This window comes from Stegodyphus dumicola, chromosome 5 (assembly GCF_044657685.1).
Source record: "Stegodyphus dumicola isolate Sdum_Otavi_A_Nest chromosome 5, ASM4465768v1".
Lineage (NCBI taxonomy): Eukaryota > Metazoa > Arthropoda > Arachnida > Araneae > Eresidae > Stegodyphus > Stegodyphus dumicola.
This window is the reverse complement of record NC_140772.1, coordinates 147500702-147526360: the sequence shown is the minus strand read 5'-3', so window position 1 is coordinate 147526360 and position 25659 is coordinate 147500702. Positions and strand designations below refer to the sequence as shown.

The 25659-nt window shown below is 34.7% G+C and overlaps 1 protein-coding gene across 1 annotated transcript in view; it reads left to right on the top strand.

Annotated features, from left to right (window-relative positions):
- The window catches only part of LOC118195024 (amine sulfotransferase-like), a 41585-nt gene extending 16133 nt beyond the window's left edge, over positions 1 to 25452 (top strand). Inside the window, exons 2-4 of the mRNA XM_085817179.1 lie at positions 10797 to 11064; positions 11974 to 12238; positions 24889 to 25452. Of these exons, the coding sequence (XP_085673305.1) occupies positions 10812 to 11064; positions 11974 to 12238; positions 24889 to 25345 (975 nt within the window). The 5' untranslated portion in view covers positions 10797 to 10811 and the 3' untranslated portion in view covers positions 25346 to 25452. The remainder of the gene's footprint in view (positions 1 to 10796; positions 11065 to 11973; positions 12239 to 24888) is intronic.
- Positions 25453 to 25659: the final 207 nt, after the last annotated feature.

Sequence of the window (25659 nt, the reverse complement as noted above, 5' to 3'; positions counted from 1 at the left end):
TTAAGGGCATTCCTATTTAAAAACTCGATTTATTGGCCAAAACAGATATTAGACAAAGGTGGAACATTCACTAAGTAAAGTCTGCACATACTTTTGAGCAGCGCATTCCTATTTGTGCTTTCAAACAGGACCTCTTAACACATGGGGCCGCTGGTCACTTGCTTGGAGACTCCATGAGATTAGGCGCCCAATACTAATCCATACGCATTTCATTTACAATGAAGTTCTGTGAATGGCGGTCGTAAGGATCGCAGCACACTGATTTGCCCGGGAAGACCTTAGTGCTGTTAAGAGGACTTTGCTTTCAACCATTATTTCGTTGAGTAGATTCGAGTGTTGGTCTCTGTTTGTGAAAAGGTGATCATTGTTGAGTTTTTCAATTGCTATAAAAAGCAGCCGACCAGCGGCCGAGCGGTAAAGTCGCTGAACACTGGTAGCTCGGTCCGAGGTTGGAATCCCGCGAACGGGCTGGCTGCATGGGCGTTTTCGTGGTTTTCCCCATATGTAACGTGTATACCAGCCAGTTTCCAAAGTCCTCCATGAAGGCACCCCTTCCCTTAGATACATAGCCCTCGTGTGACTTGCTATAATTAAATACACCAACACCAATTGCTATAAAAAGCACCATTTCTAAAATTTACTTGTTAAAATTTACTTGTTCTTAAAGCAAAAGTATCTTTATCTCAGTCATCTACACTGGTGTGCAAAAATTAAGGACGAAATCGAAAAATTAGCATATCAGCTGAACGAAGAGGCAGAGCGGACAGAAAGACCAATCAGGAGATTAAGTAAGGTGATGTACGGTAGCACATGCGCAGATATGCAGGCAGACGTAATGGGGGGGGAGTGTCTGAGTAGTGTAAAGCATGTTGTCGGTGTAAGATCAGTATTTCTGGCAAAGAGATTGCACGCCGTATAGCAGTTAAAATCACACCGAGTTGCTGCCTCAGCGAGAAATGGCGAATAATCAATCTGTTAGACGACATCTGGATGCTTTTACCCGAGGTCGAATCATTGGGAAGTTGGAGGAAGGCCGCAGTGTGACAAGTGTGACTGCAGAGTTCGGAATTGTTCACAGCATCGTTTCACGACTTTGGAGACAATTTCAAACTACAGGAACAGCTATCCGGGGTTCTAGTAGTGGTCGTCTACGAGGAACCACACCAGCAGATTACCGGTATATTGCCTTACAGACCAGAAGAAACAGGCGGCAGACAGCAGGAGAAATCGCTACATACACGACACAGGTGACTGGACGACCGATATCGCGTTTTACCGTGGCCAGAAGACTGCACGGTGGTGGTCTGTTTGCATGACGCCCTGTACGGTGTGTACCTCTAACGCCTGCCCATCGAAGAAGGCGTTCTCTGTGGTGCCGGGAACACCGGAATTGGAGAGACAATGAATGGGGACGAGTACTCTTTACAGATGAGAGCAGATTCAGTCTGAGTAGCGATTCTCATCGCATACTCATCTGGAGAGAGCGGGGAAGCCGCAATCATCACTCGAACATCATTGAAAGGGACAGGTATGGAGGTGGCGGTGTTCTCGTTTGGGGAGGCATCATGCTTGGTAGTCGTACAGACCTTCACATCTTCGAAGCAGGTTCAGTCAACGGGACCCGTTATTGTAACGAGATTCTTCTTCCATATGTGCGTCTTTTTAGAGACGCTATGGGTCCGCAGTTCCTTCTCATGGACGACAATGCACCATGTCATCGCACAGTAGCTGCCGAACAGCTCTTAGAGAGTGAGGATATTGAACGTATGGATTGGCCGGCACGATCTCCGGATCTCAATCCCAACGAGCATGTATAGGATTTTCTAGGCAGACGCTTGGCAGCTCGTACCTTACCACCAGTAACGATTCCGGAGCTTCGATTGGCCCTCACGACGAATGGGCAGCAATGCCTCAACAACTTTGTGACACCCTAATTCTCAGCATGCGCAGACGCTGTGAAACCTGCCTAGCAGTCAGGGGAGATCATATCCCCTATTAAAGACCGGATGTTTCTTGCTGGACACCCATCACAGGGATGTTTCGGCCTTCAGTCGCATTGCGCTCCATGCTACTTTTTCAAGAAAGCTTCTTTTTATCCCTCTGATTTCTCTTTTAGTAAGTATTGCTTACATTACTCATGTCCTTACGTTTTGGGGATCTTACGGTATTTAATGTGTTGATTTGGAAAGCTTTTGTACAAAGTTATATTGAAAAAAAAACGTTGTAAGGATCTCAAGTTTTACTAACGTTTATTTTATTTTAAATCTTTACTATCACTTCTTATTTTCTACTTCCGGCCAGAATTATAAGCGTTAAGGTTTTTATGCAAAGTTTGTCTGGCGAACGCCAAGTATTTAAGTTGTGGCTTTTTGCCAAGCGAGAGAGTGGAAGCAGTGAGTCAAAGCAGGCCGCTTACCTTAGAAGTTACTTAGTTGCTGTTTGCCTTCCATGCCAGATGTTTTAATCCTCTTCATAAATTTAAACGTATTGTAGTGTTCACAGTCTCTGTACTACATACGCTTCCTGTTAATATAAGGCCAATCTTCTGTCTACTTACCACAATTAGTGAACATAGCTTTAGTAAGCTCTCTGTTCCGAGTCAGGTCCTTGTATGTTCCCGAAGAAGGTAAGAAGGAACATTGACCCTGATAGTGGCGCCCAACGAAGAAGAATAACCATGGCCGAGTTTCAAGAAGAACCTGTGCTGCCTGCAGAAACGGCTCAGAATCCAGAAATGCCAGCTGCCGACCTGGAAGGATTTGGTTACATCGTCCAGACCATGCGCGTTTCGATGAAACCAGAAGCAACATTTAATGGAAACTCGCAGGTAACCAGTTTTTTGGAAAAATTGGATGACCACTTCATGCTCTACCCCGTGCACGAGTTTCAAAAAGTTACCTTAGCTACCAGCACTTTGAGGGGCCAAGCGCTTAACTGGTTCAAATGTATAGGCAGAAGTCTCTTGGGTCAAGCAGGAAGTCCCACCTTTACTTACGAAAATTTCAAGACTGCCCTACTAAAAGCCTTCCCTGTTGTAAGGGATCGTGCGAAATTAGAAACGGAACTTTTCAGTATATATCAACAAAGAATCGAAAACCTCTCAAGCTTTATTTTAAAAAAAATTCACTTCTTCAAACTCTTGTACGGAAACCGTCCGGATCCTGAAATAATTCAAGTGATTTTGCCGAGGTTACTGCCCCAAGTGCAAGACTTTATTGAATTAAGAAATCCGACTACACTGGAAAAGTTATTTGAGCTAGCAATCCAGTTTGAAAGTAGAAGAACGGCGGACATTGAAAGAAGACGCCAATATCAACAGCGAAACCAATTTGGTACGCCAAGACTACAGCAAACTCAAGCACACGGCTACGGAGAAAAAGCGGTTCAGTGGGCAAGGAAACCCGAGCATTCAAAAACAGCCAGCGAACGTCGACAGTTCAATAGCAACCCAGGAAAAAATTCTCAAGGTCAGTGGAAAAAGAAGGAAAGCACGGAAAGGAAAAATAATTTAAACTAAAACGGATTTCTGCTGACGAGAGGGTGCGGAAATCCGAAGGCCACGAAAACCCCTCTTCCTACAAGTTAAATACAGTAATGGTGAAAAATTTGACTCTTCCGAAGATTGAAGTCTTGGTGAATAATATCCCAGCCACCGCACTCCTGGATACCGGCGCGCAGTGTTCCTGTGTGGCAGAATATTTTTTTAGGAAGTATTTTCGCAAATACCGCATATATAATGCGGATAATACGACAGTGTTAGCGGCGCAAGGAGAAAAATGTAAGTGCATAGGTAAAGTACCTTTGTATATCCGTATCAAGGACGAACAAGTAAAGGTGATGTTTTTTATAGTAAAGAATCTGCAAGCACATTTAATTTTAGGAATAGATTTTCTTTCAGAAGCACAAGCTACGCTGGATTTCAATGAAGCGTCCCTTAAGCTGACAATGAAACCAGTTCGTACAGAAAACGCTGAACCGTGTTAAAACTTGACCACCTCTCTAATGACGAGCAAGGAAGAATCCGACAAGTGGTAAGTGAATTTGCTTCGTTATTTAGTGATATTTCAGGATTTACTCAGGTTACTAACCATAGTATTGACACCGGAGATGCAATGCCAGTTCGTCAAAAACCATACCGGTATGATAAGAATAAGGAAAAAATTATAGAATGGCATATTAACGATATGCTACGTAAAAAGTTCATAACGCCCATCTCAAGTAGTTATGCTAGTCCGGTGGTTTTAAGTAAGAACAATAATGACTATCCTTTGACGCATCCAAAAAAATGGAGATTCGCTATTGATTACCGTAAATTAAACTCCATAACTAAATATCCGGTATATCCGTTACCGATTATAGAAGAAATTCTAAGGAACATAAAATCAACCAAATTTATGACGACTTTAGACTTAACGACTGGTTATTTTCAAATAGGGGTTAGGCCTGAGGACGTGCCTAAGACTGCTTTTATAACCAAGTCTGGCACTTACGCATTTCTGCGTATGCCGTTTGGCCTTTCAGGGGCCCCGGCAACATTTCAGCGATGCATGGACATTGTGTTAAGACCTGTTCTTGGAAAGTCCACATTTATCTATTTAGACGATATCATTATTACTAGTGATAATCTCGACCAACATGTACAGGATTTAAGACAGGTGTTTTCTTTATTAAATGAGGCCGGTCTAAAAGTTAATGTCGAAAAGTGCAAATTCGCAGCCCCTGAATTAAAATATTTAGGTTACAAAATATCTCAAAAAGGGATCGAGACAGATGAATCAAAAATAATCGCTGTACAAAAGTATCCGACTCCAAACACGGCAAAGAAGCTCTCTTCTTTTCTAGGATTTTGTTCATATTATAGGTCCTTTATAAAAGATTTTGCGGCTATCGCTGAGCCATTGTTAAAATTAAAAAGGGAAAAGGCAAGATTCTCTTGGACGGCCGAAGCCAATAGTGCTTTCGAAAAATTAAAACAAGCATTAACGCAAGCCCCTGTGTTGAAATTTCCTGAAAAGGATGAGAATTTAGAAATTTCAGCGGATGCTTCGGATTATGCGGTAGGAGCGGTACTTTCGCAAAATCAGCAGCCCGTGGCATTTTTTAGCCGAACTTTAAATCAAACACAAAGAAACTATTCCGCGACCGAGAGAGAGGCACTTGCAGTTCTGTTAGCAGTGCAGAAGTTCCGAGTCTATTTTGGAAAGGCGCCGATAACAGTGTACTCTGATCATGCGGCGGTAACTAGATTGTACTCAGGGAAAAATTTATCCCCAAGGTTAATAAGATGGGCACTCAAGCTGCAAGAATATAATCTGGTAATCAAGCATACCCCCGGAAAAGAAAATATCGTAGCAGATGCCCTATCAAGAATTAAAATAGACGAACAAGGTAATACCGTAAAGGTGGCAATGCTTATAGCATGTACAATAAATTCCCGAGAAACTGTAATAATCGAACTGGGTAAGGATCCTGAGTTTCGAAGCATTTATGAGTATTTGAAGGATCCTGAAAATTTTAGCCACCAAGATATTGTGGCGATAAGAAATAGGGCGGCCCATTACGAACTAATAGATGGTCTATTATTCTATACAAAGACTACGAATTCCAACAACGAATTTCGACCTGTTATCCCAGCTAATCTTAGATTAAATATCCTGCAGGAGCTCCGTGACAGCCCTTTAGCTTCTCATGCTGGTTTTCGAAAAACTATCCAACGCGTACGCGAGGCAATCTACTTTCCTGAACTGCAAAAGTTAACAAGGGCGTATGTCCAGTCGTGCCCAACATGTCAAGCAGTTAATTATATTAATTTCCGCCCGGCCGGGTTTCTAAATAGTATTAAATCCAAATTTCCAAATAAAATAATTGGCATCGATTTATTGGGCCCTTTCCCAAAAAGTCAGTTAAATAAATGTCGCTATCTCCTTGTTTTGGTTGATCATTTTAGTAAATGGACCGAAATTGTTCCCTTAAAACGAGCCTCCGCGAAATTAGTTACTGATTCTATTTTAAATAAATATATTTTAAAATACGGGGCGCCCCTAAAAGTTATATCGGATAATGGTCCTCAATTTGTAAGTAATGTATTTGAAGACATGTGCCAAAAACTGAGCATACGTCATTTAAAAATGGTCCCATATCGTCCGCAATCAAATATAGCGGAACGGGTCAATAGAAATATAGTGAAAATTATCCGTAGTTATGTTAAAAATTTTCATAAAAGCTGGGATAACTATGTCAATGAATTTGCTTTCGCCCTTAGGACCGCAAAACATGATACAACGGGCAAAACTCCTGCTGAGTTAATTTTATGCAGAAAGATTATAACGCCGTTAGATAAATTATTTTATGTGCAACAAAGAGCCCCAGAATTTAAAAGGGGTGATATAGAAAAATTAATTAAGGAAGCAAAGAAGAATACGGAAGTAGCACAAAGAAAACAGAAGCTCTATTATGATTTGAAACGACGGGGAGTAACTTATAAAGTAGGGGATGAAGTTTTAAAAATTAAGCATTCACTTTCTTCAGCACCAGAAGATAAGACTGCCAAATTTTTTCCACGATTTGAAGGACCATATGTTATAGAAAAAATAACTCACGCTGTAGTAGTGTTAAAAGCCAGAAATGGTGAAACCTGCTCCGCAAACATTGATCAAATCAAGCCCTACTTCGATCGTAATAAAATGCAAATATTTTCAGATCTTTTGCAGGATCCGGCACGGCAGACACCGCAGGCACAAGCTCCAGAGGTGGAAAAACGGCAAGTACAAGGGCAAGCCAATAAGAGGCAGGAGCAAGTGAAAAGAAAATTGCCCCGCGGAAAAAATTGAAGGTAGCAAGAAAAAGAAGCCGTTCCACCGTCCAGAAAAGAGAGTTCACGAACACCCCCAGAATGAAGAAGGGAGAAGAACGACGTATGTGAAGAGAACCAGGAGAAATGACGGCAACTATAACCCGGCTCCCAAACGAAAGATCTACTCATCAGACAGGACTCTACGCAGCAAAAGTCGCCGAACTGCGGAAGGGCCATCAACGGCGGAGGAAAAAGTACAAGGAAAATTTGAACGGCCAGCAACGAGGTCCAAGCAGGAACACGACAGAAGTTTCCCGGTTCCGCCAAGACCAGCTGCCATCAAACGGCCAAGACCACAAGCAGAGGAGAAAAAGAAGGTATTCAAGGGTGGCCGAACTGGTGAAAAATGAAGCTTCCAGAGGAAAGCACTGAAGGGCGAGCCCGTACAAGAAGGAGGATAAATCAAACTACTATCTGCAATACCTTTAAAGACTGGGCCCAGAAAAGGATGTCCGAATATCACAAAGATAAGTAAAATTTTATGTTACTTTGCAAACTTAAGTTAATCTTTCATTCTTACTGCAAGTGGCAGATTTCAAGAAGTTTTTACCTCATGCGAGGTCTACCTTTATCGCCAAAAGGGCGAGAAATCAGTTGTTACCGATTTTGATATTGTGTTTTTCAATTACTCGCGCGTAAAACTAAAGTTGATGTATAATAGCGTTGTGTAAAGACTTAAATATTGTAAAATGTTATTGTATAAATTTTATTTAAAACATTCTAGCAAGAGAGAAGTTTTAGTCTGAAAGACTTTTTGAAATGTAGTATTTCAATGTAGAAAGAATTGGCACTTGCTTTGAAAAGAATAGAAGTTAACAATGTACTACTAATGTATGTTTTCAAATGTGTAAAATTAACGGCATGTTGATATGTTCTTATATACAATGTGAACTGTTATTTTAAATGTTAAGAAATACCGTGATATTGTAAAAGTGAATGTTAAATTTTTTTTTATTCGTGTGACTGTAAAAAGACTAAAGCATGGCGAATATGAGTTAAAGGTTGAACGATGTAGTTAGGCTCTCTGACGCTACACTTTAGAGTTAGCCACTTTTAGAATAGTACCTCAGGGTTTAGAGTTGAAATTAGGGTGTGTTAAGAGGTCTTGTTATGTTGAATTTTAACACGTTAGTGTTTTGATTGTAGGCGGAAGTGTGGAATACGTAGACAGAAACACATTCGTGTTTGGTGTTCTTTTACAACACATGTCAGAGAGCACGGGGAGAGATAATTAAAATAGTCATGAATGAAATAAGAATGTTAAGAGAAGTATGATTGTATATGTTACTTGCCATTTCATTGTGTAACATTTCATTAAACTAGTTTTCCTTCCAGATCTCTGGAAGGAACCAGAATTGAATAAAAGCTCCTGTTTAGATGCAGTACAGATGAAAAAAAATTGTTGTATATCCTGGGAGCTGCTATTGTAAAAAAAAATTTCTTTCTTTTAAATTTCTAGTTTCTAGCGAAAAATATTTGTAAAAGATTGGCCTCGCGTTAGATTCTAGAGCTAAAAGTTTTCAACAAGGTCGTTTTAGACCTCAGTTTCAAACTAATTAACTCTGGCGGGAAGTATGTAAGGATCTTAAGTTTTACTAACGTTTATTTTATTTTAAATCTTTACTATCACTTCTTATTTTCTACTTCCGGCCAGAATTATAAGCGTTAAGGTTTTTATGCAAAGTTTGTCTGGCGAACGCCAAGTATTTAAGTTGTGGCTTTTTGCCAAGCGAGAGAGAGGAAGCAGTGAGTCAAAGCAGGCCGCTTACCTTAGAAGTTACTTAGTTGCTGTTTGCCTTCCAGGCCAGAGGTTTTAATCCTCTTGATAAATTTAAACGTATTGTAGTGTTCACAGTCTCTGTACTACATACGCTTCCTGTTAATTTAAAGCCAATCTTCCACGTTTATTATTCTAAAGTTAAATTAGAGTTTAGTTTTATTTTTATACTTTTACGTTAGACCCCAAGTAGCGGGTCAGTGTATTCCGAAGTAAGGAAGAGTATATAGAGAAAAATAAAGGGTTTTGTATACCCTTCGTCTGTATCCTGTCTACTTACCACAATTAGTGAACATAGCTTTAGTAAGCTCGCTGTTCCGAGTCAGGTCCTTGTATGTTCCCGAAGAAGGTAAGAAGGAACTTTGACCCTGATACCGTCTCGTCCTTAATTTTTGCACACCAGTGTATTTTTTAGTTAAATGGTTATCGCAATAATTACTATTTTTTTTAAAGTGCTAAACGTTTATAAAATCTCTTGTATTCTTTAAGCTTATCATCAAAAATGGATTTCAGTACTTTATTTGTCAATGTCGTACTCATATTAACAGATTATAACTAAATTTATAAGGGGGATATTGACCTATTTGATACTGTGATAAAACACCGTAGAAAAGGCATAGTGGGGAAGTTAACGGCGGGTGAACAGACCCTCCCCAACTGAAGCTTACTTGGCGGTTTTGTTGTTTTTCCCCATGCGTAACGTAAATACGAGCCAGTTTTCCTTAAAAATTCTCTAAGAGTCATCCCTTCCTTGCCATGTAGTGCTTAACGTAGGGGCATGTAATAAATAAATAAAATAAACGAGTAAATCTCAGTCGATTAATCATGACCTGTCCTCCAGAATGCAGTCGATCTTCAAGATTAAAGTTATTATCAGAAATACCGAGACAGAAATAAAATCTTCCAATGACTTGCCTTCATTTTTAGCAGTAAATTTACTAAATGCAATTAAGTAAAATTTAAATTAAAAAAATCTGATTTGGACACCACACGACTTATTCCTGCAGCTTACAAAATTGTACAGATTGTTTTTGTTGCACTTTATTTAAACTTATTCCCTCGAATTATTCTAACTTTATTAACCGATTTCTCAAGACAAGTTGAAAATAGCATCAAAATTGCAATTTCAAAATTAAACATTTCTATCAAGTTTTATCTTACGGGAGTCAAACTTCTTACATTTTTGTTTTTTCTTAACGGGTATAAAACTCTCCCAAATAATGATACGAGAGATAGCATTAAGAGTTAGATTTCGTTATTTTCGTTATTTGTATTTTTTTATTTGACATTATCGAATGTTTTAGTAATTTTAAACAATTCTTGTAATTGAAATTATACGATTGCGAGCAACGATTGCGAAAGGACGTTTAAGCGTGTGAGAGTGTGTAAAATAGTATATCTATATATCTATATCTATGGCTAGCTATGTCTTTAGATATGTACATTTCGTTCATCCGTTTTTAATAAAAAAAAGGCAGGTGAAAAACTATATGTTATAGCAGTCCCATATACAAGATTTCGTCCTTCTACGGCTAATCGTTTTTGAGGTATTCCATATACATACATACATACGTAAGTAGGCACGTACGTACAGATGTCACAAAAAAATCTCTTTTGAATCCATTTAAATCAATTTTACAATCTGTTTGGATAAAACAGATCTTTATTCTGTCCGGACGTACAGACGTCATGAAAAAAGTCGTCCAAATGAATTCAGGAACTGTCGAAATGGATATTTCTGTTGAAATATATGTGATGCCCAAAATTTTTCGTGATTGTGATATTTACTTTACTTCGTACAAAGAAGTAAACAACCGAACTAGGACTTTAAGCTGCAGATCAGAAACTAGTAAGCAGTGGCTTACTTGGATTAATTAAATTTTAATGCTCTATCATGCTACATTATAATTATTAGAAATTTCGGAGATGTTCGGAAAGAAAATATTAGTTTATTTTTTGGTAAGGAAGAATAGGTTACAAATTTATAAGCAAGTCAATGCATTCTTTATCATCGCAATATCACAAAAATATTTTACTCAAAATACACGAAAATTCTTTGAAATTGTGCACTTTAGGTAAATTGAAAAAGTTTAATTTTTTCATTTATTACAAAGCATAAACTCTTTTTTATATTATTAATAAATTTCAAATTTTTCTTTTGTATAGTTTTAGAAAATCACTATGTCCAAACGCTCATCAACAATGACATTTTCCCAGACTGTGGAAGGGCTTCAGATTCCTGGATTCCTTTCTGATGAAGCTTTCCGATCCGCACTTAGTTATAAACCTCGAGATGACGATGTTTTCATCGTAACTTATCCCAAATGTGGAACGACATGGACACAAAATATACTCATTCTTATCTTCAGCAAAGGACAACCTCCGAAATCGCAAATCGAGTTTCACTCTGCAAGTCCTTATCTTGATGCGACAGGTATTGCTTTTTTGAATATATCCATTAACCACTCGGGCCTCATATAATTACACAATAACTAAGATACATTTTCATACAATGCAAACTGTTTTTCAGAAAATAAGTCAAGCTACATCTTTAATTTATAAAATCTAAGTGTTTTCAATGTCATATTTCCTGTTAAAAGTAATAAATTATGAGATTCGATCACGAGCTTGTACCGTAAGACGTAATATGTAAAAAACATTTACTGTCCTTTGCAAATTTTGTTTGCAAAGATACATGCATCTTACTGTACTGTGTAACCATACATAGTGCCATTAGTGTGTATGCCATTAGAAAACTGAAATGTGTCGAGAACTTTGATCTATTTATCCTTTACCCGATCCGCCCATAAAAGAAACTATACGATCCTAAACAAGTGATGGGAATATCCCACCGTTTCAAGTATTGTTTCTTAAAAGAGATCGAAACGATTAGACTTTCAGCATTTAATTACCTATTGCATTTAAAGTACTAATAACTAAAAGTGATTCAAATGCAACGAAACACAATCCATGCTGTAATGTAATAAAGGAATTTCATTGAAATTTAACACTAAAATACAGTAATCGCTTAGATGAAACCTGTTGCATGACGTAAAATATTGAAACAAGTTCTTAAACCAATTCTTCATACAAAATCTTATTAATTTAATAAAAGTGCTAGATATAAAAAATAATTATAAGGCTTTTAACATATCATCTTCCAAAAACTCCTTTCAAACGCATATAAATCTGAAAAATGGAAATTTCTACAAGCAAACAAAATAATTTATAGAGTTTAGAGTTTTCTTCGATAATAATCACATTTGATACAAAAATTATTTTTTGTGCTGAGTTAATGTTTCGCCGCGTTTTCATATTTCTTATTATTTTAAAATAATTATAGGTGCGAGTGCTGCAGAGGAGATGCCAAGACCTAATGCCATCAAATTCCATCTTCCTTATCATCTGATTCCAAAGTCGGATAAAACGAAGTATATTTATGTAGCCAGAAATCCTAAAGATTGCTGCGTTTCTTATTTCCACCACATGAAAAATTTCCCTTTTTATGGCTTCACTGGAACTTTTAATGATTGTTTCGAACTTTTCATTTCCGGGAACATAGATTACGGTGATTATTTTGATCACGTTCTTGGTTGGTATGCTCACAGGTAATTACAAAGTAATTAACTTTAGTAATGATTTCTCAAAATATTCTTTTCTACGTATTAGTTTGTTACTGATTTCATGTTGTTGTGTCCATATTACTTGGAAGAATAGTTGCCACGCCGCACTCCAAAGAGAGGTTGGACTTCTATTTTCTATCCCAGTTTTGAGGGAGAGCATCCCGAGGGTGGTTCGGGTTACCCACTTGGAATGTTAATTTCCAACCTTTAATGTCCTTGGTACTTCAATACTTGTAATGCTATTTGTAACGTTCATGCCTGCTTGGAATGTTAATTTCCAACCTTTAATGTCCTTGGTACTTCAATACTTGTAATGCTATTTGTAACGTTCATGCCTTCTTGGTGCCGTTCCCCCATGTTAAAACCTTTATGTTATTATAATTCTTCTTGTATTCCATATTTATTTATAATTCCATATTTATTGTATTTAATTATTATCATATAGTTACTTACTATTTCAACCATTTCTTATTATATCTGGCTAACTTAAGCATATTTAATATTATCTCATATAATATTTATGTTTATTATTTCTTTTGTCATTATTAACCCTTGTTTAGACATGTAATTTTTATTTGATTTTTAATAAATTCCCAGTGGCTCTTTGGGTAGTGAACGGCACGGGGGCCTGGATCCGACGTTGGGCTTCGGCGCCGGGGGCCTCTCATGTGTAGATCTCCTCTTTTTGGTATTGTCTCTAGACAGAGGTGGACGCGGTGCTATACCGATTAACCTAATGGTAAAGGGACAGTGCCCGCGTCCTCCGTCACTTGTCACTTGTCTCTCTCCTTTCACCAAATCAGACGAGAGAACTTTCGGCTAGCCGCATATTTAGAGTGCCCCCATGCCGCATGGACACTACGCATTTACAAACATCCAAGTCTTCTCTGGGATTGGAACCCGGGCCATTCGGTACCGCAGTAAGCTCCCCTAATCACTTATACCGTCTCCGTCTGGGCGACACTAATTTCATGCACCAAAATGAAACTGGAATAAGTAGACAAAGTGAAAATCGCATGTCTTATCCATTCCTCAATATGCTGTTAAGCAGATTCTATTATAGCTTCTTCGTAAATACCGAGGAAAAACAAAATGCAGCTTTCTAAAATTTCTCGTTTCTCTAATGGTCTCTTTGTAATAGCACACTTTAGTAGGACTTGTATGTCTCTTGATCTGCTTTGTGAACATGACGTGTCCTGAATGGGAACAGGGAACGTACTCAATCTATGTTCAAATACGTGTGGAATGGACGACACAAAGCGGGAAGGGTTAACTTTACCCTTTATTTTCCACAATATTAGAGGTGCTCCCGCACTTCGGGATACAGAGACCAACCACTTGTGGTCTGAACGTAAAAATATAAAACTACTAACTAAAATTTAAATAAGAACTAACTTTGAATAGTTTACACAAATGCCTAACACTAAGACTGGCCTTTTGAATAATTACGTATGTGGTACGCAAACTGCCGAAAACTGCAATATGTTTTAACATATCAAGAGGATTAAACCTCTGGCCTTAAAGGCGGACAGCAGTTGATTGTAAACTCGCGCGGAATGCAGTGACAAGGCGGCTTACTTTTTCTCTATCTAACTCTGCTCTAGACGAAAAGCCACAACTTAAATACTTATGCGTTAGCAAGTAAAATTTGCATAAATAAGCTAACGCGTTTAATTCTGGAAGTGAAAAATAAGACAGGATAGTAAAGTTTTAAAATAAAATAAACATTAGTAAAACCTAAGATCCTTACAACGTTTCCTACAAAAACAACAGCTGTTTTTAAATTTTTAAGAGTGTATTTTGAATTTGAGATTTTATATCAACATTTTGGGGCAGTAACAATCGTGTAATTAAATGTTTATAAGAACATCTTCAGTTGTTAGGGATGTTTGATTATCAGGATATTTGACTAGTCATTACGAATGTTGAATTACGGTATCTCTCCATTTCGTTACGTAAGAAGTTTCATATTCTTATTTTCAAGCATTAAAATTAGCAATTACCTTAAAAAACGTTTTAGTTTAATTATAAAACTTACTAAGGTTTTTAATTATAAAATAAAACAGAAAACTTTTAGACAAATGGAAAGAATTTAAATATTAAATTTGCTTTGCGTAATCTTATGATTATAGTAATCTTAAAGTAAATAAAACATTTTCAAAATCGAAGACAAGATAGAAGATTGTAGTAGCTATGTACCACAAATCCAGCTTTCGTGAACTGTTGGAATCGCATTCAACTTCCTCAATTCGATTTCATCTTTTTATGTGATAACTAAAAATTATAAATTCCTTCTTTTCACTTCCTACATGAATATTATTCTTATGGTTTTAAATAAATTCGCATTTAAAATCATTGTTTAATGCAAATTCATAAACAATAGAATTATCTTAGAATTTGTTACGCCATGCTTTAATCTAATCAATTAATGGATGTTTCATAATTTTCTGTTTATTTCTGCTAAGGATTTTTAAAATAATAACAAGTTTAATAACAAAGCAAGTATTACTATGTTTCCATATTTATCTTGTTTTATCCTAAACGGTACTAAGGTTTTGAAATTTGCAAGCATATGCATATTGCCATCAATGCAATCTAAATATTTCTATATAAGAACATGCATCAAAATTACTATCATTATCGTTATCAGCTTGTTAACTATCGTTATCAGCTTTATTTTTAAACGCTTTAAATTCTGTGGCGTGGAATTTTGAGCTTCTTCTTTGCGACTTGAATAATGACCTTCATACCTTTTTTTGTGTGTGTGTGGCAATACACAAACAGAAGACTGCCAGTTTGAGGCTTGCTTGGATGAAATCCGATCGCTTTTAAAGATAAGCACATAGCTAAGAAATTGTACCGTTCATAAGCGGAAATGAGATAAATGAATATTTACACTAGCATCTCTTATTCAAGCTTTTTTTAAAGAATTTGCAATAAAAAGGCAAATAATTTTTTTAAAAAGAAATTTCAGTTGCCTTTTGCAGCATACTGGCACACAGGGTAATAAAATAACTGAAGTTACACGCAGCGTCTGATGTACAAACAGAAATACATATTAGAGTGGGACTTCAGTCCAGGAATTTAATTCGTTCTTGAGTGCTGTTTATCAGCCGAAATCTTCGTAAGCCGAAAAAATTTCTTTCATACGAATTAATGTGAAAGGGATTAATTCCTTTCTGAATCTCATATGATTGCTTATTTAAAATTTTACAACAGTATTTTGTAAACATGTTAATAACCCAAATTGCTTAAGCTATAGTTTTATCAGGATGATGTCGATATATGAAAAATTTGCATCTTACCCGATTTTGCACAAATTTTTCCTATCAAAGGGTTAGGATGGATTTCTTCTTTCTTTTTTCTTCTAGAGAAATTTTTTCCCTTGAGGTGTCGTATGATCCCCACAACATGACATACAGGCATCACAGTGTCTTTCCATGGAATAAATCAGAATGGGATTTCAAACCCACCTACAGGACTCAAACCCACTATTTTCGAAGACAGACTCCAAGACCTTGGAAACTCTGGGGAGGGGTTAGGTTAAGTTAGATTAATTGATTAGGGCAAAGCAACTCGAGAGCTGCCTGCCTATGGTTAATGACGTCTTCGTGGAGAAATTTCTTAAAGGAAACCGACTCGTACCCATGTTACACACGGAAAAAAACACAAAAATCAACCCTGCAGACAGCCCGTTCGACAGGATTTGATCCCAGCTAGAACTACCTACTTTATCATTCAGCGGCTGGTGGGCTTCTTGGTACGGGAGTGGAGCGCTGTAGTTTGGTGTTCAGATATTTATCAATAAAACTGAGTTTGGAAGATCTTAGTTAGCTAACCCAGTAGAACGAATTCGCACTTAAAAAAATTCGCTGTAATCAATATGCCGGCATGGATCAAGAATACAAATAAGAATAAATATGCCCTCAACCGCATTAGACACTGTACTAACTTTGCTAACACGCCTGGACTGACTTCTCGATTACTTTCCTCCGACACCGTGCCGTCCGAATCCTCTGTACATATATTAATTTATCTATGTTTTTTCGTTTTATTTTGTTTTGCTTTTAAAAATGTTTACTGCTATGATTAAACAAGCACTCATTTAATGTATTTCATGATTTGTTAAGTATTTGTTTAGATTTTATCTTTTCATCTGTAACCGTGTCTAAGATCTTGGTAATGTAGCATCTACAGCATCATTTAAGTATTTAATATGTATATATTAAACACCTAACCTCGTAACCCTCGTATAACACGGTAGATAGGTTCCTAGAAAATGCCGTGTTGTGTGAAACCGTGTTGTATGAGACCCAGAGCCAGTATAAAAAGAGGGTTTACGTTTCGAAAATTTATTAAAAACAAATATTTTTTAAAATTACACATAAAAAACTTACAACTTAAATTTTATTAAATATATATATATATATATATATGTACAACACAAAACAAAAAATATTACATATTTTAATTTAACGCAACTTTAGCTTAATAACTTTCTTGATTGTCATTGCTCAGTATAATCAACAGAGAACGTTTTTTCGGTGGAATTAGATCGTTTTCACTTTCAGAATTTCTTTCTGCATTTAAAGTTCTGGCATTTTCTTCTCTCTTTAAAAATCTGTAATTTTACTTTGCTTACTAGTTCTTAGTGGGCCATTTTAAATTTCTCGATATAGAGCTAGACAGTTTTTCAGCTCCCTTTTGAATTTCGGCTTATTTCAGCGGAAGGGTCTGCACTCAAGAAAAATAGCTCGAGATTTTCAGCTAAGCGTGGGCCTTCTTTTAATTTTTTTAATGTTAAGTTATTAACTTCGCAGTCTTCATCAATCCTAATGTCCTCAGAATCGATATGATTTACAGCTTCGGATGCCATCTCTATCAAACCTTCATCACTTTCTTCTTCCGTTAATAAATCTTGAACGTCCTCAAGAGCCATGTTCACAAAACATTCGCCTCCGATTGATTTAGCAAGTTCTAATATGCCACCAATTTCATTTTCTGAGTGTTTTCTATTTCAACTGAAGAAGGCCATATCTTCTTCTAACATGCATTTAACATTGATGCTTTCAGTTCTTTCAACGACAAAGATACGATGTGGATTCAGTTTTTGAATGAAAATGTCTTCCAAGCTTCCATTACATTAATCGATTTTGAAATAGTTACGTCTAAAATCTACCGTAATGATCTTTTTATGTAATATGCTTCCAAAGGTATAAATAATACCTTGATCCAATGGTTGGAGAAACTAAGTAGTGTTAGGTGGTAGGAACAGTATTTTGACATTGGGATGATTCAAATCTTGTGGGTGACATGGAACATTATCTAATAGTAATAAGCGTCTTGAAGTTCAAATTTTTCTGCCTTAAATAACGTTCAGCGTCTGGCACAAAACAATTTAAAAACCAATCTTTAAATATATTCCCAGCTATTCAAGCTCTTGGATTTGGTTTCCAATATACAGGTAAAGTGTTTTTATTTATACCTTTAAGAACACGAATATTTAAAGATCTATAAACTAACAAGGGTTTTTATCATTAAGTCCAAAGTCATAATGCACAAAAGTAGCGCTAGACAATTTTTAGACACCTTAAATCAAGTAGGGATTAATTTTGTTTTTTTTTTTCTTTTTTCGATATAAAGGTTCTACTGAGCATTTTTTTCCACCAAAGCCCAGTTTTGTCGGCATCGAAAACTTGAACTTATGTGTACCCTTGTTGTTCTGTAATATTTTGAAATTTTTCAGGAAACGTCCTAGCAGCTTCAATTTTCTTATCTTATTATAGCGAAACCGTGTTATTGGAAAACCGTTTTGTAGGAGGCTTCTCGCAATTTATGAATCGTGTTATAGCGAAACCGTGTTACAGGATGCCGTGTTGTAGGAGGGCTACCTGTATTTAATTTATTAATTGTGTAGCTGTCAATATGTCTGTCAATATGTATTACAACTATGAATACATACTTGGCAATAACAGTACCGCCTTGCAGGCAACAGCAGTTCAAGCCAACTGATCGTCAGCATTTTCCCTTTTTAGTCTCAACAATCCCCATCATGCACTTTCTTTCTATGTTCTAGTCCTTCTTTCAATACTCCTCACTTAGCATACCCACTCCCCGGAGGACACGGCATTAAGCTCTAAATAGGGGGGATAGAGTACTAAGCTCTTTCTTTTTTTTTTTTTTTCTTTTTTTTTTTTTTTAATTTTCATTGACGGAATCCAACAGGCTGAAAGTCACCTAAGTGGGCCAGCTGTTCTGTCGATGGCGAAAAGAAAAGAAAAGCCAAGCCAGTGGATCGACACTTTCACTGTAAGTTATTTATCGACTACAGAAAATCATTCAATGAGAAGTTTTTATCTAGTAGACGAATCCCTGGGGTTATAACACTAAAACGCCTAATTTGAGGACACAGAATTTTATCTAACGGTTACAAAATTTTGTTATAAATGTAGAAACTCGTGCGATCAGTTCCCATAATACCTCAATAAAAAAGCAAATTAATGACATAAAACTTGTGTCTTTTACGAAAAATTAATGAAAGTTGAAAACTTAGGTTCTTATCATTTAAAATTATTTAAAATGATTTAATCAGTGAAGACAATTCAGCCTCTGTAATTTAACCTCTTTGGAATACAAACGGCATCATCTTGAACACATAACATAAAAATCTGATGTATACAACACATGACTAACTTACACGGAATATTAAATTATACGCATTTTTTCTTGCATTTCATTTAAACGTATTGGATTGAATTAAATCTACTTCGTCGATAGCGCATAAACCACAACAGAATAAATGCACTCTTTAAAATTCATTATATTTTTTTTACTACAGCGACACTCTGGCGCTAGGTTCACTTCACAGCGTTACATTTCCTCCATTAACTCAAAATGCATATAAATTTATATCATTTGAAGAATTACCTAATCCTTGCCAAATGTTCTATTCAAATACTATAATAAATCTAAAACAATGTATAAAAGAATTTAAGCAAACAAAATTTTAAAAAATAGAAACAGTTTTTCCCAAACGCAGCATTTTTCATTCAATTAATTCAGTTTTCCCTTCCCGACAAGGCGCAAATACATAAAACTCAAAATATCTATATTAAAAATTACGAAGTAAATCTGAAACACTTATTTCCTCGAATAAATTCCAGAATGGATTAAGCGTGATTTAATTCGCAATAATAAAAGAAGGCGTTATCTTTGTTGTAGCGAAGCTTAGTTTCTCTAGATTGGCAACAAATCCACTATTTTGCCAAGTTTGAAACGTAAACAAACATGTCCTCCATTGCAAAATTCATTAGGCTTACCTGCACTTAATTAACTTTTAAATTGTTGATAACTCCACAAATATTGCATGCAGATTACTAAAGACATAAAAACCTTAACCGGAAGACAAGAACAACATAATTCAATCATTTTTAAAGCAAAAAATGTACAATTTACAGTCATATAAAAATAAAGAAAGTGAGCTCAGTGAGCGAGTTAACAAAGTGGATAATATATATACATATATTTATATACGTTTGGTGCGGCCGATTGCAACCAAAATACGAGGTGCACATCTACATGTTATAGCAGTCCTATATATAAAAACTTTCAACGTTTTGAGGCTACTCGTTTTTGAGTTATGCGAGATACGTACACTGCTCAAAAAAAAAAAAAAAAAAAAAAAAAAAATTGGGACAGTCCTATATCTCCCGATCTACTGGGCCGATTGACAAAATTCAAATTGCTTTCTTCATGTCTCGAAAGCGCGACTTAGGATATATATTAGATTTATATATAGCACTATTCTAAAATAGGTATTTTGACACAAAATCGGACTTTTTCTGAAATAACATACCAATTTTTTTACATATTTCGATTCTACGACTCAAATTACGCCTAAATATGAAATTTTGTAAAATTTGGAGCGAAATTTACGGAGAAATTCACAAATTTATATTGGCACTTTTTTTTCAGTTTGCGCCACTTGGCGAACTTCTTAATATATGGCAAACTAGTTTCCTTTCCCGTGAGAGGGAAAAAAGTCACCATCGTTCCTTTTTTCGAAATAATATTCTTTATACTATATTTTTAATTATAACTTATTATTTTAAGTAATTTTTTCTTTTTCGAATTTCATTTTAATTGTTTAAGTTGCACGTTTTTTTATTTCGAATAACTGTTTTAAAAATTTCTATTTACCTATTCGAACTGCGTAAATAAAGGTGCAGCGTTTATTTTTTTTCAAATAGTTTTATTTATACATATATATTTTTCGTCATAGTTATTATTTTAGGTAATTTTTAAATTTTTATACTTTTATTTTAATTGTTTGTGTTGCATTGTCTCTTCAGATAATTGTTTTAAAATTTTCTATTTATTCCTTCGAACTGAGCATTTTAAATATATTTATTAATATCAATTTTCCAGAATTTGATTTTATTTATTTGAACTGCGTTTCTTTCGGAAGAATACTTTGTAACCCAGACTACGATGAGTTTGAAAACTGCATACTATATTAAAAGACAAAATACAGTAAAGCACAGTTTTACACGCCTTTCAATGTTCCGTTCAGAAAATATATATATAAATAAGAGAGATGTATAACCGACATTTTAACTTAGGATGACTTGCATACACTGCTTTAAACAGTTTTATCATTGTGCCCATTGCTTTACACAATTTTATCCTACATTTGGTTTCTTAAAATGTTATTCATATTTTAGTCAAATATTTTATTTTTGAAATCGCAAGAATCAAATATCATAAGATTGAAAAGTTTTAAATTAAAAAAAATACAAATACTAAATTTTACGAAAAAATTTATTTTTCTTCTCTTTTTCTTTAAGCATTCTGAAAGTATATTAAAAAGTATCCAACTTTTCGAAACATTTTGGTATTTCTGACTATCATTTTAAATAAAGTTATCGCCTTCCATTTCATAAAGGCCCACAAACGGCCGAGCGGTAAAGACGCTGATCACTGGTAGTTCGGTCCGAAGTTCGAATCCCGCGAACGGGCTGGTTGCATGGGTGTTTTCGTGGTTTTCCCGATGTGTAACGTGTATACGAGCCAGGTTCCCTTAGAAAGTCCTCCACGAAGGCATCCCTCCCTTTAGGCAGATAGCCCTCGTGTGCTTTGCCATAATTAAATAATCCAATCCAATCCTTAATTAAATATAATTGATTTGTTACTTCTACTAGAACTGACGGTAAGAATTGAAGTGCAAATAAATAATATCGTGTGCAATCTTGATTAATATAAAATTAAAAATATTTGAACAGAAAAGTATTTGCATTCAGACAGAAAGTTTTTTGAAATATTTGCAATTACTTTATAAGAAGGATTTATTAATAACCGTTATAAATATATATTATATTACTGATGATTAGGATTCAGTTCTTGACAATTACATTCTAAATTAGAATTTTAAGGATATAATGAAAATACGCTACGCACAAAAATACATTTTAGGATAAAAAAAATGAGTTGATTTTTTATGTTTTAAAACTTCTTAAATTCATTTAATAAACATCGTATCGTTGTTAATTGAATCCAGAATGTTGGGTGTCGTTTATATAATTATTCTTACTTGTCCAAAGCATCTGCTGACTTATCCAGCCATTAAGTAGCTGCAGATCATTTCTGCATAGCCATTGAACTTCCATTAATTGAGAGTCTCTAGAGGGTTGCATGTTTATATCATAATTTGACTTTTATAAAAATGATTATTCTAAATCTTATGTTTTTATAAAAGTATACTGTGCTTTAAAAATATGGATGCTAGTATCAGCCTCTCTTTCAGCCACTTCAAAAGCAACAGTTTGTTTAGAAATGAGTTATGCAGTTAATGTCATAAAATTCAAATAAACATCAAACGAAAATTCTCAGTTTTAGACAATTTGATTTAAACGAAGTGAGGTAGCAGACGATAAAACGCCGAAGGTAAAAATTTACTCTTACAAAAATTTACTCTTATTTTTATTTATTTATTTATTTATTTTTTTAAGATAGAGAGAAATTAAAAAAAATAGTTAAAAATTTGAATAATATCATCTATAATTTAAAAAAATAGCTTTTCATATATTATTAATAAATATTTATTACGCATCATTGAGGGAAAAATGTTATATAATTAATTCTCCGTAAAATTTTACTTGAAATTTAAGGTTAAAAATAGCTGTGGCAATTCACTGTAACAAAAATACGTAGACCACATTTGGCATTATTATCGCTCAAAAAAAATATCCCAAATTTCAAAACGCGAAAATATGTAAATTCGTATATATCTTAGAAAATTCTGAATAAAAAAGTCTAATTTTTTGCCAATATGCTTAAAAATACTCCTACTTTAAGATGATGATAAAAATTTTATAGGTTATAATTCAAAAGTTTTTTCGAAAAATTTATAAAAATTATTTAAAAATAGAAATTTAAAAAAGTAAAACACAAAAAATGGGTAAATTTTATTTGGAATGAACCTAAATTTCGAAATGTGAGAGAAAAAATCAAAAAAGTTTAATAAAAAAAGAGATATTAATAAATATTTGCGAAATTCAATTAACATTGAGGAGCTAAAATTTTGAGAGCTTATATTTTAAAAACTATTCGTACGATTTTTACAAAACTTGGTATTCTGGTATAATTTGAGTCGTAGAATCGAAATATGGAAAAAAATTGGCATGATATTTCAGAAAAAGTCCGATTTTGTGTCAAAATACCTATGTTAGAGTAGCGCTATATATATATCTAATATATATCCTAAGTCGCGCATTCGAGACATGAAAAACGCAGTTTGAATTTTGTCAATCGGCCCAGTAGAACGGGAGATATAGCACTGTCCCATTTTTTTTTTTTTTTTTTTTTTTTTTTTTTTTTTTTTTGAGCAGTGTACATACGTACGTACAGACGCCACGAAAAATTCTCTTCAGAATTCATTTTAAAATTTTGTGTGTTTTTTTTTTTTTTTATTTTTATTCTGTCCTTACGTACAGATGTCACGCAAAAACATCGTTAAATTGCATTCGATAGCGGTCAAAATGGAGATTTTCGTTGAAATATGATGCCTGAAAATTTTCGCGATTACAATACTTCCTTTTTACTTCGTACAAGGAAGTACAAAGAGAGGAATATCTTTAAATTTCCTACACTTAAATATGATAATGCCCTGCACAACATAAGAATATCGCTAAGATATTCTTGGGAGGATATGAGAATGTTATAGGAAATTTCATAATGCTCCAATCATATAATGAAATATACGCAGACTATCTCAATATCTGCTTATTTTTAATTGCCAGTACTACTCCCATAAATGTTCAAAGAATAGTCTTGAATATTTCTGGGAATAGCATTGGCAATGTATATTCAAAGAATAATCTTGAATATTCTAATCATGTTTTAGGAATGTTCCAAAAATTTAAACTGAGACATACAGCAAATCTGCTTTTATGCCCGTATCTAAAGAATTTTTGGGGGTTTCTATTCAAGAAACCATCTTAAACTGCTCTTTGTACAGGATTGGTCCACTTTTAGGAATATTTGAGATTGTTTTTATAGTGTTGAGCCTTATAGTCCTATGAAATACAGCTAAAATATTTCAAGTACATTTCTTTCAATAGCTTGGAAGAATATTCAAATCGGATTGTGATTGGAAACCATTTCTAGGAATATTCTTCAAAAATCATAACATATTCCCTGGGGATATCCCTGAAGTATTCCAAATATCATTTGCGAACATTTTGGGATTTTTACGGAATGAAAATTCTGAGTGAGTTGTAGCGCACATTATATAATGTACTGAATATTCAGTACTGTGTGAGGTAAAATATAAAATTTACAAGTAATAGAATTATTTTATTAACTTTACAATTATCGTAAAATATTGTTGAATTATGCTTTTTAAAACATTGTATTAAATTTAATTTGGTGAAAATTTTATTTATGATTCAAAGTGTATTACTAGAAAATTATTTATTTTCTTAGTAATATACTTGCTGATTGACGATTGACTGATTGACTGATTGACAATTTTGCAGTCAAAAAAAAAAAAAAAAAAAAAAAAAAAAAAAAAAAAAAGCGCATTGCTAGGAAGGAGGTAATATCCAATCAACTACGACGTTAGCGTGAAGAATCGTCATCTATCAAATTTTTGCTTTGGCACTAGCGGAAAATCAATAAAAATCGTTAGATTTCTGTTGCAGGAACATTCTAACAAGTAATTATACTCTCGCTAGGAATTTGCCAGCTGGATATGAAAATAACAGCACATTAACAGCACATGAAAAAAAATCTTTACATTTCTTTAACAGAACTAACAGAAAGCAAAAGTATCACTACTTCAGCCATCTGTGTGAGTAATCTATAACTGTAAAACATTAGAATGATTTTCGCCTCTACACACCTTTGGTGTGCAATCACTTATTCAGACATGAGTAATTCTCAATAAAATACCTGAGTCATTTAACAAGTAGGTCTAGGCAATATTTTAGATTCAAGAATTTCGGTTTAAGAGAACTCAGCCTATAGCTAGGAAGAAATAATATATATTTCCTTATTTCCAATTATTAAAATTTTGTGTCATTTCTGTGTCCTAAAATAATCACGATTAAAAATTATATCTCTGCATCTTTTTATAGGAATGATTCCAATGTACTTTTCTTGACTTATGAGGAAATGAAAGAAGATATAACTGGTGCCATTTTAAAAATAGCATCGTTCATCGATGACTCTTCATATGCAGAAACCCTTCGAAATGATCCAGAAATATTGAATAACATTATAAAATTCAGCAGTTTTAATTACATGAAAAACACAGTAAATAAACAGGTGGAGCAATTCATGTCAATGTCTAAAGAAGAAATAATGAATTCTTCTATGACCAGCCATTTGAAGAAGGTGCTCATTTCTTTTGTGCATCCAAGTCTGGAGAAAATTTCTAGGGAGAAAGAAGAGAACAGCTATTTCGTACGAAAGGGAATCATTGGCGACTGGAAAAATTACTTTTCTGAGGATCAGAGCAGACGTATGGATGAGAAATTTGCTGAGAGAATGAAAGGCACCGATTTGGAAAGTCTGTGGAAAAATTACATGTAACTGTTTCTCCGATGATTTGAAACTAATGAAGAGAACTGAGAATGATCTTAAAGCTTTTTGAGTACTTCAGTTATTTAAGCAATAAATTATTATTATTATGCTTGACACTTTAATTTTCTTTCATTCCAAACGTTCTTATAACAGCCCATTCATTACATCGCCACAAAAGAAATATTACTATACAATGCAATATTATTTCATTATCAGCAGTCAATATTAAATATTAAATTTAGTTTTGAAAGTTATTATTCGATACCCAAAGGTTTAAGTTATAGTAACGCAGGCATACTGTGAAGTACAGATAAAAATATTCT